Here is a 16,226-nt window from a genome sequence, read left to right on the forward strand (position 1 = left end):
CGGGGGCTTCAGGGTAAGCCCGCGCCTCAGGTCCCGCCGCCCCGCCGCCCCGCCGCCCCGCCGCCCCGCCGCCCCGCCGCCCCGCCGCCCCGCCGGGGCTTTAATTCCGACAAGGAAAAATAATCAAATTACGAAAAGAACTGAGAATAGTGTAATGCCCTCTGCTACTCCTGAGTGTTGATTTTCAGGTAATCACCCCGGCTTCATTTTTGAAATAACAAAAGGGCAAAACAACAACTAGAGTCAGAGCCAGAATCTACACCTATTTGGAAATTGGTTTAAACTTGCAAGATCACGAAGCCTTTTCTGTATTACCTTCTCCCCATGCTCATCAGCCCTCAGCGATGATCTCAGTGGCATTTAGTCTGGATTAAATTGTTCTGTATATGGAAATACACCGTGGGTACGTATTTTCAAGTTACCACATTTGTTAATGTTTGCCTCCCTCAATGGGATTGTGAGCTCTTCAAGGCAGAAGTCTATTTTAATTTGTTTTTTCTTTTTAATTTCCTCACAGGCCTAGTTGGTATTCCACTGCCTCTGCTCACAGTAAGTACTTCACAAATATAACCATTAACTTAGCAACAGCTTCTATCGTGTGAAATTGGCCCTTACGTTTCTCTGTCTTACCCTTGAAGACAGATTATTTTGTGTAATACTGAAAGAAAGAATGGGGTCTCTCCCTGCAAACTAAATTCCTTTCATCTCAGACCCTGAGTGCGGAATTTGCCAAAAGCTGCTTGTGTGCAGGCAGGTGATCGGCAGGCAAAACAACGATGATAGCTAACACTTCGTAGCACTTACTGTGTGCCACTCACTCCTTGAGTACTTTAATTAATTAATAATATTAATCAATTAAGGATATTAATTCGTTTAATCCTCACCACTGCACAGGGCAGTGCATTATCACTACCCCCTTTTTACAGGCGAGGACACAGAAGCATTGAGAGATGGTGTAACTTGCCCCAGTTCACACGACTAGTAACTGGTGGTGTCAGGGTTTGATCCCAGCCTGTAGAGTCTGTGCTTTTACCACAGTTATACTGCACCGTGTGTGTGTATATATAAATGGATCTTATATATAAGGGTTTTTGGTTTGGGGGGAAGGGGAAGGAAGAGGGATTTTGTGTGTTTGCATGGGTGGTTAGGGAGGAAACTGGGGGAGAATGATGGGCACCTGTTGCACTGTTTCAAGCCACTTTCTGGCAGGAAGAGTGAGGGTGAGAGCCTGCAGGAGCTGGTCGGTGAAAGGCAGAGGCTCTGGGCCCTGGCAGGTCTGTTTTGGGTCCCAGACTAGTTGCCACCCAGTGTGCAGTGAGGGCCATTTGTCGCAGCTCGAGAAGGGCCACTGTGCCAGAGGCCACAGTGTAGCTTTCACACCTGACAGGGCACTTGGTGGAACAGCAACAGGCTCACGGCGGATGGCAGCGTCACTGGGCTGCTGGGCTGTGGCCAAGCGGCCGGAGCAAAATGCAATGAGAGGCCTTGTGTCTGAGCACACGTCAGGTGCACTGCTTAGGCAATCCAGAAATAACTGAGAAAGACTTCAAAGAATGCACCAGAATTCCTGAATGAGCTGGCAAGGGCTCAGAGCTGTTGAGACGGAAATGCTAAGGCCAGTGTGACTTCATTTGCACTCGCTGCTGGTGAGGTCTAGGACGTTTGAGTTTTACATTATTCAAGGCTGGTGTAGACCTCTATTACACAGAAAGAGTCACACAGTCTAGTGATAAGTGACAGAAGTAGATCACAAGCTGAACAGGGCAAGAGTCCCCAGGGCCGTTCAAGGGACCTCGACTCTAAGCGCAAAGGGGAAATCTGGTCGGCTGGCCTGCTGTGCTCAGGCGGTCAGCTCACTGAGTTCCAGTCACTGCTAGGATTTAAGACATGGTATCCGAAACCCACATATAGAAAACAGGGTCTTTAAATATTGAGGTGAATTTCTTAACCTGGAAAGGAATCTTTAATTTTATTAGTAAAAGCGTGAGGAGGGTAGGTATATCCCAAGCAGCTGGCTGCTTAACTGGGAGCAGATGCACCAGTGATATCCCGGGAAGTTCACCCGTGTGGCAGGCACTCCTAGTCCTGCATCTGTCCTTCCTCTGTCTTACAAACAGCAGAGCTACTGGGCAAGCCCCTGCCCTGCCCAAAGGAGTGCATCTCGGCCATAGAAAGCTATTCCCTTTGCCAGGAATTGTTTCAGGAAAGGGTCTGCGGCACAGTTCTGCCAGGTTTGGGAACGTTTACTAGTTTTTAAAAACAGTAGCCTCTCTTCCGGCTTTGGGACATCGTGAGGAGATGCTTGAGAGCACCGAAGCCATCTTGTATCCGTGACACCTGTTTCCCAGCAAGAGCAGAAGGTCTGTGGTGGCAGAGAGGAGAAAAGAGCATGAACCCTTGAAGATGCTTTTGAACTGCTGGAGAAACCAGTCCCCAAACCCCCTGCCTTCAGACCTTTTGTTTGATTCAGAGACACGTATTTTTACATGTTAGTATTTCTGAATGTGGGAGGCATCTTTTGAGCAATGGCATCTTAGGTTCAGTGAAATACAGAGTGTGAGATTTAAGAAAGAAACCACCGTGTTGTTTAAGCCGTCTCAAGTTGGGTGTTCTGTTAGAACCAAAATCATCCTGGGCTTCCCTGGTGGCACAGAGGTTAAGAATCCGCCTGCCAGGGCTTCCCTGGTGGCGCAGTGGTTGAGAGTCCGCCTGCCGATGCAGGGAACACGGGTTCGTGCCACGGTCCGGGAAGATCCCACATGCCACGGAGCGGCTGTGCCCGTGAGCCATGGCCGCTGAGCCTGCGCGTCCGGAGCCTGTGCTCCGCAGCAGGAGTGGCCACAAGAGTGAGAGGCCCGCGTACCGCCAAAAAAAAAAAAGAATCTGCCTGCCAGTGCAGGGGACAGGGGTTCGAGACCTGGTCCGGGAAGATGCCGCGGAGCAACTAAGCCTGTGCGCCACAACTGCTGAGCCCGTGTGCCACAACTACTGAAGCCCGTGCGCCTAGAGCCCGTGTTCCGCAACAAGAGAAGCCATCACAATGAGAAGCCCGCACACCGCAACAAAGAGTAGCCCCTGCTCGCTGCAACTAGAGAAAGCCGCACGCAGCAACAAAGACCCAACTCAGCCAAAAAAAGAAAAAAAAAAAATCAAAATCATCCTAAATGATATGATCGACATTTTCCAAAATTTTTTTTTTTTAATGATTATTCTCTGGAAGGATGGGTCGTGGTAAAATAAAGACAAACTGACACATTCAAATTACCAACCTGAAAAAAAATAACAGCTGGTGTCTAGTGTTGACTCCGTGCCAGGCACTGCTCTAAACACCTTTTTTTAAAAACCGCTTTATTGAGATCTGAGTGACATACAACAAGCTGCCCATATTTAATGTAAAAACTTGATGATTCTAAGCACCTGCACTTTGCTATCTCATTTGACTCTCACAACTGCCCTGTCATTATCCTCCCATTTTGCAGCCAAAGTGCAGAAAGATGAAAGTCATTAGTAAGTAGGGGCACTGAGAGCTCAATCTAGCCTCCAAACCTATGGTCTTAACTGCTGTGCTGGATTTCCTGGAAAAATATGCTATGACAGTGGATCATGTTTTGTTAACTCTGGTGATTTTAATTCACCCAGCTAGAAAGCCCATCATAAAAGCATAGAGGATGTTTTTCCCTTCAATTTCTCAGGACTGTGAAAGAGGGCCACAAATCCTGTTCAGCAGAAGTCTGGGACCACTGAACATAGCTTTAACTTCCTGGAGGAGAAGAAACAGAACAACAGGAACCCTAATTATTGAGAATGGATGACCTTGGGTTGCGGTGGATTCTTTCCTGCGTTGACCGATAGCACACATTTCACTCGCCTGCTCGGAGGATCTGTTGCCTCTCATAAAATTACTACTTAATGGGTTTTTTAAAAAATAAGTGAATTTGAAGAATAAGTAATATCTCATTGACCTCTTCTGCTGTTTTCTGGACACATCTCTCCTTCCCAGAAACCCGGCCTTCTCACAACTGCTGCAGCACCTTTGCTCATGCTGTTTGTTTCCTTTGCGTTGACATTTCCTTCCCTTCATCCTTCCCTCTGCGTAGCAATTCCCGACTCATGCTTCAGTACCCCCTTGAGAAATCTTACCCGAGGTGCTCAAGCAGTCCCCTAGCTCTTTCCTCAGCATCCACAGCAGGCTGGTTTAGCACACGCTCCGCTGATTCGAGCTGAGTAACCCCAAGCAGATGACTTCACCTCTCTCTAAGGTTCTTTATCTGCAACAGGCAGAGGCAGAGGCTCTCCCAAACCCCACACGACGGTCTTAGCATTGTGCACGCCAAGTATCTAGCACGCCCGGGCACGGGGGAAGCACTCAGTAAGCGGCACTCATACATACTTCTTTTAATACTCACTGTTTTATGATTATTTGTTTTCGTGTCTGGCTTTTCTACTAGACAGCAAGGCAAGAGTCAAGTCTTCGTTCTTATTTTTTTTGGTTTTGTTTTTTTTTTTTGAAACTCTTTAAGTCATCTTTTTTGAGGTGTAATTTACATACAATAAAATGCATCCATTTAAAATGTACAGTGCAGTAGTCCAATAAGGAATACACCTATGCAGCCACGACCCCATCATAATTTAGAACATTTTCATCGCCCGGAGATCCCCTTCACACCCTTTTACAGTCAAGTCTCCATACAACCCCGGCCCCAGACAACCACTGGTCTGCTTTCTGTCACTGGTGATTAGTTTTCCCTGTTCCAGAATTTCATATAAATGGAGTCATACCGTAGGTACTCTTCTGTGTCTGGCTTCTCTCAATTACCCGTGTTGTGGCTTAGATCAGTAGTTCATTTCCTTTTTAATTACTGAATATCATTCCATTGTATGAATATACCACAACATTTTTATTCCCGTGCATGTTGGTGGACCTTTGGGCTGTTTCCAGTTTGGAGCTATGATGAATAAAGCTGCAATGAACGTTTTTGTACAAACCTTTTTGTGGACATAAGTTTTCATCCCTCTTAGATAACTGCAGGGGAAACTGTCAAACGGGTTTCCCAAGTGCTTTGTGACGCTTACACTCCCCCAGTAACATATTACAGAGTTACACTTGCTCCACACCCTTACCAACACCTGTTATGGTCGGTCTTTAAGCCATTCTGGTAGGTGTGTCATAATATCTCATTGTGGTTTTAACGTGCATTTCCCTGTTGACTATCACGCTGAACATCTTTCTGTGTGTTTGTTGGCCCTATGTATACTTTTCTGTGAAGTGTCTGTTAAAACCCTCCCTTTTTGTATTGGCCTATCTTCTTATTGAGTTGTGAAAGTTCTTTATATATTCTGGATACAGGTCCTTTCTCAGATACTTGCTTGGGAGATATTATCTCCCAGTCTTTCCAGTTTTGATCAAGTCCAGTTTATCCATTTTGCTTTTATGGTTAGTGCTTTCTGTATTCTATTGAAAGGATTTTCCTTTCTCCACTGAATCACCTTTGTCCTGTCTTTGGATCTCATTGATCTGTATGTATGTCCTTTGGAAAGCCCCCCACCCAGCACTGTCTTGAACTCTCATCATGTCTCCTCATCCTAGTGAGACCACCGTGGTCTGCATGGTCTGCCCTCCCCACGCCGCAGGCAGGGAACTGTCTGAGGCAGACGCTGAGGCAATCATGAGGTCACCATCCTGTGTGCTGTGCATTGTCAATGTCTGTTTCTTATATTTTGCTCAGTTTTCTGGTTGTTTGTGGCAGGAAGTCTTAATTCATTTCTGCATCCACAGTGCCTGGCACACAGACACTCCATGAATGTCTGTTGAGTGAGCGAGCCCTTGTTAGCACCTCCAGACACAGTCCACCAGAGTCTCTTTTTTTTTTTTTTTTGCGGTACGCGGGTCTCTCACTCTTGTGGCCTCTCCCGTTGCGGAGCACAGGCTCCGGACGCACAGGCTCAGCGGCCATGGCTCACGGGCCCAGCCGCTCCGCAGCATGTGGGATCTTTCTGGACCGGGGCACGAACCCGCGTCCCCTGCATCGGCAGGTGGACTCTCAACCACTGCGCCACCAGGGAAGCCCCAGAGTCTCTTTTGATTGGGAGAAGCTGTGGAGCCCCCAGAGGTCATCTGGTCCATCCCCTGCATCTTAGTAGACAGTTCTTTTCCTGAGGATGGTCATTAGTCCTTTACGTCCCCAGCGCCAGGCCGCCTGGGTTCAACACATGCCTATTAAATGGGGAGATTGAGGTCCAGAGAAGGAAAGGTCAAGTGACCAGGCAGTGGCTGGGCTGGCAGAACTGGACCTCCCAGGCCAGGATCTTGGTCTTGTACTAACCAGCAGGGCAGGCACTGCCTCTTATCGCTGTCTCATTCCCAGCACCTCACACAGGATTTGTACATTGTAGGCTCCCAATACGTGCTTGTTAGATAGGAGCAAGTGAATAAATGGAAGAGTTTCCTCTAATACTTAGTTTAGCTGGCTTCTGCGTGTGATGTTATGTAGGCGTGTGTGTGTTCACAGAAGGATAGGACTGGCCTTTCCTACCCAGGCTCGTAGGTCATGGTCATCAGTAACTCTTTTCTTTTAATTTTCTCTCCACCCTCTAGGCTTAGTCCCCACTAGGGGGCATGTGCATTCCACAGAGAGGGTCTGCAGTTCTAAAGTTCCAGGACTTGTTTCCAGTTTGTCCGTGGATCCCTCTTGAAGCTACTTCCTTGGTCCACATGCCCTGCGCCCTCCCCCTGCAAAAACAAACAGCTCCCCCCTCCTCTAGCTCCGCCTCCAGCTGGGCCGCTGGCTGCCATCGTCTCCCTCCCAGGGGCTCTGCCCTGGTTGAAGGAGGTAGCAGAATGGCAGTGGCAGTGGCTCTCAGTGCTGGCCTCGCCATCTGTCACCCCTGCCGGTGGCCACTGCTTCCTTCCTGAAGGGGATGACAGATCCTGGAGGGGCCGCTCTCCTCCTTCCCCTCAGCTGGTAGACAAGGACTGGCCTTTCAGAACCCAGAGTCTGGTCCGCTCTTGAACCCCAGGTTCCTGAAGAGAGAGCATGTGAATCACCCTGGCAAACCCCGCCCGGCCCACCTGCAAAGGCACTGCCGGGGTGAGGCCGCAGCTCTCGTTCCTTGTGCCTGGAGGACGGTCACCCCGGGCTTTCCTCACAGCCCCCGCTCTAGACTCAGTTCCTTCCTCCCCCGACAGCCTCACAAGCTTTGGCATCAACGTTGCCCAGGCACAGGTCCTGGCTTTGCCACCCCTTGAGTGAGTTCTGTGAACCTCACTTTCCGTATTGGGTAAATGAGGTTAACAGCAGTTCCTGCCTCATAAGCGAGACAATGCTTATGAGTAAAGCTCTCGGTGCAGCGCCTAGCACGGAATGAGTGTCTGAGACCTCTTAGCCAGTACTGATAACATGAGTAGTATCATCGTCTTGATGTTCAAGTAAACCTTAATATGAGCCACGTGGCTACTCTCCTCCTTTTGAGGCTCACAGAGGAGCATTACTGCCTCTAGCTCAAGGTCTTGGGCTTCTTCCTAACAGTGAGGGCCCTGCAGAGGGGCCCTGGGAGCCTGGGGGAACCAGTTGGGTCCCCTGCTGTTGTGCTGTGCCATTGTGCCAGCCTCCAATAGGCGCCGTGCCCCCCTAGTCTAGGACCGGGGCCTGTGCTCTCTGCCCCTGCCCAGGACTATCCTGCCTGTAGACACTCGGTCACACGCTTGGGATGGGCGGGTACTCTCCCTGGTTGCATCTGCACCCTAGGGTCATGCCAGGCAGCTGCGGTAGCTGCTTCCCTTGCTCCCCCGCCCCACCCCTGGCGCCTCATTAGCTCTCTGGTCGTGTCCCAATCTCCAGGAGAGACTGGCAGCGGCCCTGAGCTGCAGCCACAGAAGTAGCAGACAGCACCTCCCCGCTCGCTCCCGGCTGCTGCCCTTGGCCACCCTGCAGCTCCGAGCAGGCTTTTCCCTGTCACTCAGGCTCCCAACAGTAGGGAGATTAGCATGCAGACGGAGGATGGAAAAGAATCAGGACAACCACCTCCTGTCTTCTCTGGGAGCTGAGATTCATTCGGAGAAGCAAAGCCCGTTGCGGGGAAGGTATCCAGGCCAGGACCCTCCCACTGGAGGTTGGGACAGGGTTCCAGATACCGAGAAGCAACAGCGGTGCACTCTGGTACCATCTCACTGGGTGCTGGGTCTTACTAGGTGGCCCCCACCCAGAAGTTCCACCCTCTGCTGTCCTCTCATTTGTTTCAGAGTTGCCCGTTGCCCAGCTGGTGTGTATGTGGAAAGACAGGCCAGGAAGGGCTGTGGGGAGGGGGTGAGGGACTCTAGCTGTTCTGAACCTACTAACTGTTCTGAAATGACTAACTCTTCAGTAATTGACAGTTTATAAACACAATCGCACTAGCTTACATATATTGAACACTCACTAAACATGGTAAGCCCTTGACACGCACTGTCTAATTTAACACTACAATGACCCTGTGAGAAGGTTTACTGTTATCTCCGTCTCATAGATGAGGAAGCTGAGGCACAGAGACGTTCAGTAACCTACCCAAGGCCACAGAGGTAGGAAGTGGTGGCGGCGTCAAGATTTCAACCCGGTGCTCTGACTCTGGGCTCCTCCCTCTTAGATCCTTTATCATTATTTCATAACAGCCCACACCCCGGACCAGGAGTGACCCAGCTCTGTCTCTCGAGTTGCCCTTAATCCCCCCATCCTGTTATGGTCAGTCTACGAAGCCCTTGAACTTTCCTGCTCCCATTCCCAAGCAGCGGCTCTTTCCAAGGAAATGGGACAGGAGAAGGACTCAGCCTTTTGGGAACATTGGGTCCACCCCCAGCATGGGCTTCCTACCAGCTGCTGTGACAGGAGATGGTGGGCCGAGGAAGGGGCGCCTCGGTCCCGGGCAGCCTCCCGTAGAGGCTCTCTGGGCCGAGGGTGGCAACTCTCTGCAGTAGAAGCTGCCGATGTGCAGACTGTGTGGAGAGCCCAGGGGTGGGAGAGCTCTGAGAAGAAGAGGCGAGCGTGGGCCAGGCGTGTGGGGAAGGTGTAAACACAACCTGCTCCCACCGAAGCCAGCCTGCTCCCTGGGGGAGAGAGCCCCTCCCGCCCAGCCCACATGGCACCCCGGCTGCCAGGGCCTGGGCAGCCTCCAAGCCCAGGCAGACACATCCCCCCACCTCCAGCAGCCCCTTCCTCTTGCTTTCCCTCCTTCCATCTGGAACCAGTCCCCAGAGGAGCCTTCATCTCCCGAGCAGGCTCTTAGAACAGGGCTGCAAAGGGGTGTCACTTTGTGGATGTGCGTCTGGGCCGTGAGCCAGCCCCGGTGCCGCTAGGCGACCTTGGTCTGACAATTCCTCAGCCCAGTGGAAGGAGACAGGCAACTTGAAAATGGCAGAGAGCGGAGGCAAGGATGAAGTGACAGGAATACGGCAAATAGATTAGAGAATGGATGCATAGATAGGATCAGGGAGTACAGACTGGGTCCCAGAACAGTGCGCTCCGGCCCTCAGCCTGAGAGTCCTGTCACCAGGAAGGCTAATGCCTCCCAGGGAGAAAGACGTGCTGACGGGAGCTGAGAGAAGTGGTCACGAACTCGTGGCCCGCGTCAGGGGTGCAGCTCCTTCCCTTGGTGAGACCCTTCCCTGCCTCCGCCCTGCCCTACTTTGTGAGGCTCCCACAGAACCGCCAGGCTCCCTGCAGCAGCTCCCCCAACTCCCCATCACTTCAGAGTGGGCTCCCCAAGTCCAGTCGGCTGCACCTCACCCTTTCCTGCTGTCTAGAGAACTCCCCCAGCTCCTCTTTCCTGAAAGTCAGGGGCGGTGCCCAGCCGGGCAGAGACCTCGTTGCTACATGGGCAATGGGGGCTGGATGGGGAGGTGAGATGCACGTGGGGGGAGTTTGGGGGGGCTTTGGAAGACGAATGGCTGCAAGGCATTTGGCAGCAGCTGCCTGCAGGGTCTGCGCCTGGACCGCGGGGAGCAGAAGCGGAAATCTGCTTTTCTCTCTGCTCAGGATCAGGCAGGATGGTAAAGAGAGAGAAAGGGCAGAGCAGCTGGGGGCAAAGGAGGCCGCCGCCGTTACTGAGCCGTCAGCAGATGGACGGAAGCAAGTGTCATGCTTTCTCCCTTCCCACATGCTACTGCCCATTTGGGACACGGGCACGCGTGCGCGCGCACACACACACACACACACACACAGAAGACACACTCCGAGGACAAGCTGTGAGTTGCTTGCGTCCAGCTGTAGGCAGACATGTCAGCCAGTGGCAGGGTGACCTCTGGGGACCAGGGAGAGGCAAATGTCATAGGAAGTGAGTGCCACCATCGCAAAGTGACGCCACACAGCCCTGGACAAGCTGAGCTGCCAAAGATGGGCGGCCAGGCCAGTAAAACCGCTTCTTCACTGAGCAGCTGCAGACTTCCAGGCGGCTTCAGGGAGGCCTGCGCTGTGGGCGTGAAGAGCATGGGCTCTGCAACCTGCATGTGAGCCTGGGGTCCTCCACTTGCTAGCTGGGTGACGCTGGGCAAATTAGCAAAGCTCTCTGTGAGCTTCCTCATTTCTAAACCGTGGACAATAACATGACCAGCCTCCGTGGGTTGTTGTGAGGGTTCAGAGGAGGGTGAAAGGGCAGCCCTTCCTTTGTGAATGTGAACCATCTCTGTCCCTCAGTTCTCGAGTCTCCTCGCCCCCCACTTGTTCCCTCCTCTAGCCCCGGGCGGCAGGGGTTGCCCCCGAGTTAAATGGGGGGACCCCACTGAGTCCCTCTCTCTGGGCCTCCTCAGAGGAAGGGAGCCCGTCCCAGAGCTTGAGCATCTCTGCCCCTCCCGCCTGCCCGGCCAGGCCCAGCTTCAGAAGCCCCAGAGCCAGGGCCTCGGGGGAAGCGCAGACTGGTGGGTCTGGGGGCCGAAAAGGGGAATCTACCTTCTCAAGGGCTGCTTTCCCTAGTCTCCCTCCTGAAGCTCCTTCCACCACGGTGTCCTTCGGGGGTGGGGGGCACACCAGGACATGAGCTGAAAGAGAAAACCAAGCCGGGTCGGCTCTCTCTCCCATCCCAGAGCGGGCCCTTGTATTTCAGAGTGGGCATCCCAGAGCACTGCCTCTCCCTGAGAAGTCCTCTAGACAGCCCTCAGGCCCCCAGCAGGACCACCATCCCCAGGCCTAGAAAATGCTGTTGAGATCACATGTAGTTCTCTTAAAACTAACCCTTGCCCTGTGGCCTGGAACATAACAGGCTCAAGGTAGGAGCCGATGGAAGGAGTCCACCCTCCTACCCTTAACCTCCATCGTGACCACAGAGCTGAAGACAGCCTGCTCTGCTCCCACATGGCCAGGCCTTGCGTGCTCTGTATTCTTCCTTTCTTGTCCCCAGCCCTGCCCTCTCTCCTCCAGGCTGCAGCCCCTGCCCTACCTGCCAGCTGATCCCAGGCCCTGGCGCTGAGCTCCTCCTGAAGAGGCGAGGGCTTACTTCAGCGGTTCTTTCTCTCTAAACAGAAAAGAACACGGAGTCAGAAGACTGAAGGATGACCCTCCCACGCTTCCAGCCTTCCCCTTCCTCCTGCCCCCAAGCCTAGCGATTCACCCCACTACTGAGGAACAGCAACACCCCAGAAGCCAATTGGAATTTATGACTGTGGAACCGGAGAGCAGAACTTTCACGTCTACTGCCCCGCTGGGCCAGCCCTCGGTGGAGCCACCATCGGCAGGAGGGGTTAGTTGGTAGGCCAGTTAGCTGGGTCCCAAGGAGTTAACAGGCAACTGCTTCCTTCTGGCAAGGCCACAGCAGACCAGGCCTGGCCAGATGGTCCCAGATTTGGCCTTTTCTCTCCTGACAGGAGGTCCAGGGGCATTTCAGTCGAGGAGATGGACTGTCTGAAGTCAGGGACCTGTCAGTCCCACATCAGCCACAAATTGGGTAGACGACGTTGAGTAAGTCATTTACGTCTCCCTGCCCCTCAGCTTCTTGCATCATTGACAAGAGCTAGAAACACCTGAACTGCCAAACCTTTGGGGCCATGGAGACTTCCGAGTGAGTTAATGTATGAGAAACCCCTGAGGAAGAATAAAGCACTGATCATATAACAGCAAGAATAGAGCTGGTGTTAACTGAGCAGTTACTCTGTGCTGAGTGCTTTACTACGGTTATCTCATTTAAACCTCACAGAAACCTCACAACCAGTCTGTTATTAATCCCAGTTTACATATGAATAAAAAGATTACATAATTTGCCCACAGCCTCTCAGTAAGAGCGGAGGAAGGATTTAAACTCAGGCTGCCTCGCTCCAGACCCGAACTCAACAGTGAGGACCAGTCAGCATTTGAGGGCCCAGTGATCATCATTTTATACGTGTCAGCCCACTTCACCGGTAGTCGTAACTAGGCACTATTGTGACCCTCTCAGCCAGCCCAGCTATCGAGGAAGGGCGTCACAGAAATGACTCTGCTTCCTGCACAGGCCCTGGGCTTCCCAGGGGGTCTTCTGACATTCCAAACCTGGGGGAACCCAAGGACTGAGAAGTCAGAGCAGAGACACAGAGAAAGACCCAAGTTCTCGGCTTGCCAACCTTGACGTATTTATGGGGCACACTGCAGGCACATCGCCCACACCCTGGAAGAGACGTGGGGTGCACAGGCGAGCGTACATGCTCACTGTCTTAGCCGTCTAAGCCTCCTTTCAGGGGAGTGAGAGAAGCAGTGCCGGGGGCTAGAAGATGCTTCCACAGCAGAGAATATCACTCTTCAGATAGGTCCCCCCCACTAGATGGGCCCAAAGGCACAAATGAACATTTCCAACTGTAGGTGCTTCAGAAATATTTGCTGATTTTTCAGTGTCTTCTTGGGCATAGAGCCCCTATCATCAAAGGACACTAGTCAGCGGAGAAGGAAAAGTCCAGAAGTTTCCCAATCTTCACCCCCGGTAAAGGCCACATGGCTCCAGAATAGGGAAGAGTTAACTTTCTGGCCACTGGAGACAGTGTCCTGCCCGCAGGGACTGCCCAGCCAATGGCACTCAGTGCTGATGATGTCATGCTCCTCCTGCGCCTTCTATTGGGGACTGGACAGCGAATCCTGCTGGAGCTTCAGGCAGCTCCGCTGCTGCCGAGGCTGGGGGGGCGGTGGCAGCGGGCGAGGGAGGGGGAAGGGAAGGCAAGCAAAGCAACGCAGAGCTGCTTCTGCCTCATCCCTCTCTCCACTCCCCCTGCACCTTCCAACAGAAGGGACCCTGGGGACCACCCCGCACTAGGACAAGCAAGGCAGAGAAATTTTGGTCCAGAGGAGAAGCTGAGAGTCCCATTCCCAACTGGAGAAAACAGACATTCGGCCGGCCCACTAGGCATACAGTGAACAGGGTAGCTGGGGTGAGGGGCCAGCGTGGAGCACGCACGCGCACACACACACACACACACACACATACCCACGAACACCCCCGGGGCCTGGGCAGGGACAGGGGACAGCGGCAGCCTCCTTAGCGACACCCTTCCTCCTCCACCCTAGACTCTTCTGCCTTACCTGCCTGAGGACTGGAGGTCTGTTTCCAAGCTGCTGCCCATAACTGCCCCATCTACTCCACTGGGCTCTCTGTGGGAGGGAAAAGAGGCAGGCAGAGCTGTGGGCAGCACCCAGACCCCAGACCCCGCTCCTCTGCAAGACCTAAGCCACATTGGGCTCTGGAACCGGAGGCTGTGGCCAGCATCTTTGAAGGGCTCCAAGTTCCCCCTACTTCGAGGGGGAACCTCTCAGGGCTCCCTGGCAAGTCCCTCCCAGCCTCCCTGGAGCCCAGGCAGCCCCCGCCCGCCTTCAGCTTGACTGTAACCCAGCGCAGTAGTTTCTCCCCCACCCCAGCCCGTGGCCCGGTCAGTTTCTCACGGTTGGACCCTGTTGGCGAATCGGCGGCGCCAGAGCATGGCCAAGGTGCTGAGCAGGAAGAGGGTAGTGCACATGGCTCAGCTGCCCCATCCCCTCCAGACCGCGTCCGCAGGAGAAGGCCAAGATGGCCCCTGCCAGCTCTCCCAAGCCCCTGCGGTCCTTCCTGAGGCTCCTGCGGGCGATGGATTAGGAGGCTCAAGCTGATTAGTGGGGTCAGCAGACCCGACCTTGTGAAGACTGATTGACCTCACTGGACCCGGTTGTCCCCCCTCCCCGTGGCAGGGTAAATTGACCTCAGTCTGTTCTGGATGTAGGTATAAGTAAGCCCTGGGCCTGCCCCTCAAGGGACTTAGAGTCTAGACAAACGCACTGGCAAGTTAAACAAATGACCACCACAGACAGACTTAGGCTATTCACGGTGCCTACAGAGCACTCTGGGAGTTGCAAGCGTCAGGGGAATCTTCAGAGAGGAGCTGGGCTCATCTGTATTTGCAGGAGCTCAAGGAAGGGTGGGCCCACAGACAGAAGACTCCGCCAGGGCTGCAGACGTGAAAGCACAGGGCATGTTCCGGCAACTGGGAGTTGAGTATTGGTGGAGTCATGATGTCACAGGGGAGGCATCGGGAGGGGAGGAGGACAGGGGAAGAATATAGATGATGAAGCCAGAAAGACAAGGGAGGCCAGGGAGTGAGGGGCTGGCTAAGTGGTTCACTTCTAAACTCTGGACAGCCGTTTCCAAATGTTTCTGATTACATACCTTCTTCAGTAAAAGGCAGAATCTAAGTGTGCACTCAGGGAAAGGGATATATGCATCCACTCATAAATTATATACTACATTACTGTGCAAATACAGTCCCGCACCAGAGACATACATAAAACTTGTAAAGGGTGAGATCAAAGTGAATAGAAGCAAGATTTCTCCTACTTTCTGCCCACATCCCAGGGGAAAACTCTTGGGCAGCCGTTTGGATGGCCACTGCACTGGCTCTTCGGAAGCTATCAGAGGTGGCCCAGGAAGCACGCGGAGCACAGGCCAAAAGAGAGAACACGGGTCTGAGAGTGGCGTAAGAAACTAAGCCCACACACTCTCCTCCATCTCTCTCTCTAAGACCCCCAGAAGAGGGCATTAGAGTTTCCCTCCCTCAACTGAGACCTGAGCGGCAAGAGGCCTCCCGCCCAGGATTCCAGTAACGTACCTGAACCCTGGGCTCCAGCAAGGCCCGGAGCTAGGGCTGTGCCAGGGCCCTCTGCTTTGAAATAGAATTTTTAAAAATAAGCACGTAAACCAAAGCTGAAGAGGAGAGCCGCCACCTCTTGCCATACTTGAGCAGTGGACAGACTTGGGAAGGGCAGTGTCACCAGGGAGTGTTAGGGAGAACTGGACACACCCCACAAGAGCCATCACATGTGTCACATGTTTCAGATGCTTGCAGCCCGGGTCTGGCCTCAGGCTTCAACTGGGAGTCAGAAGTGGGACCCCCTCCATACCAGAATCGAGCAGCTGCTTGCAGGGTGGGGGCCAGGTGGCTCTCAGAGGCACAGTCCCCACCTCTGGTCCAATCCCCTTCCCTGAGAAGGCCACCAGGACAAGAATTTGTCTCCTCCACCCACAGAACCCCTCCCTAATCCAGGTTCTGGTGGCTGAGATGTCTCCAGCGCCCTGGGCCTCCCCCCCCCCCCCCCCCCCCCCCCCGACCAAGACTTCCTGACAAACCCCACAGACCCACCCACCGCAGGTCCGCTCTGCCCGGCCCAGCGGCCTCTTCTTCGAGCTTTTCTCCCCCGCGGTCAGAATCAGGAGCGGCGCCAGGTTTGGGCCTGCCTGTGTCATCAGTAAGCCACCCAGGGGCCTTCTTTCTGACGCCACGTGCGGTGCCCCGAAGGGGAGGAGTGTGCTGGCGGGAAGGAAAGGCTGGCGCAGGCCTCTGGCGCTCAAGTTCGACAGCCGCCCCCCATCCCCGCACTGGTGTTTTCCTGTAAGGTGTTGGCGTAGGGAGATGACCCCAGTCCTAAGCCCTCCAGAGTCTGGGGTCCGGGGCTCTGCGGGTGGAGCCGCGGCCCCCCGGCTGGCTCGGGAGAGGCCGGGAGCGAGCGGGAACTCAGCTCGGACCGCGGCGCACTGGAGGGGCTCGCGCCGCCCCCTCGGGCTGGCGGCCACGCCGCAAATGCCTGGGAGTGTTCGACTTAGAGTCAGTTCCCCGCCGCGGGAAGGGGGCACACGCGCAGACGCCCCGGCCTCGCCCAGCGCGTGAGCCGCGACCCGGTGCCCCCAGACCTGCACGCGCCGCGGCGCACTCCCGTGCGGCCCGGCGCCCCGTGACTGCCCGCCCCTCCTCCCGGGACCCCCCCAGTACAGCCGCCCCACCTACG

General features: G+C 54.0%; 1 protein-coding gene and 1 long non-coding RNA gene across 2 annotated transcripts; one reads left to right on the forward strand and one right to left on the reverse strand.

Moving 5' to 3' along the window:
* The first annotated feature begins 196 nt into the window (after positions 1–196).
* Positions 197–12,061, forward strand: LOC116745783. Its single transcript, XR_004347549.1, has 3 exons — positions 197–403; positions 518–549; positions 11,484–12,061. It is a non-coding gene; the product is annotated as an uncharacterized LOC116745783 (long non-coding RNA).
* On the reverse strand, positions 4,491–15,325 carry PRCD (photoreceptor disc component). Its single transcript, XM_032616821.1, has 5 exons — positions 13,857–15,325; positions 13,500–13,568; positions 11,401–11,475; positions 10,914–11,002; positions 4,491–8,995 (listed from the first exon to the last, which is right to left on the reverse strand). Exons 1-3 carry the CDS (start codon positions 13,928–13,930, stop codon positions 11,454–11,456), a joined length of 165 nt encoding a protein of 54 aa, XP_032472712.1. The 5' UTR covers positions 13,931–15,325; the 3' UTR covers positions 4,491–8,995; positions 10,914–11,002; positions 11,401–11,453.
* Positions 15,326–16,226: the final 901 nt, after the last annotated feature.

The sequence above is a fragment of the Phocoena sinus genome, chromosome 20, assembly GCF_008692025.1.
Source record: "Phocoena sinus isolate mPhoSin1 chromosome 20, mPhoSin1.pri, whole genome shotgun sequence".
Lineage (NCBI taxonomy): Eukaryota > Metazoa > Chordata > Mammalia > Artiodactyla > Phocoenidae > Phocoena > Phocoena sinus.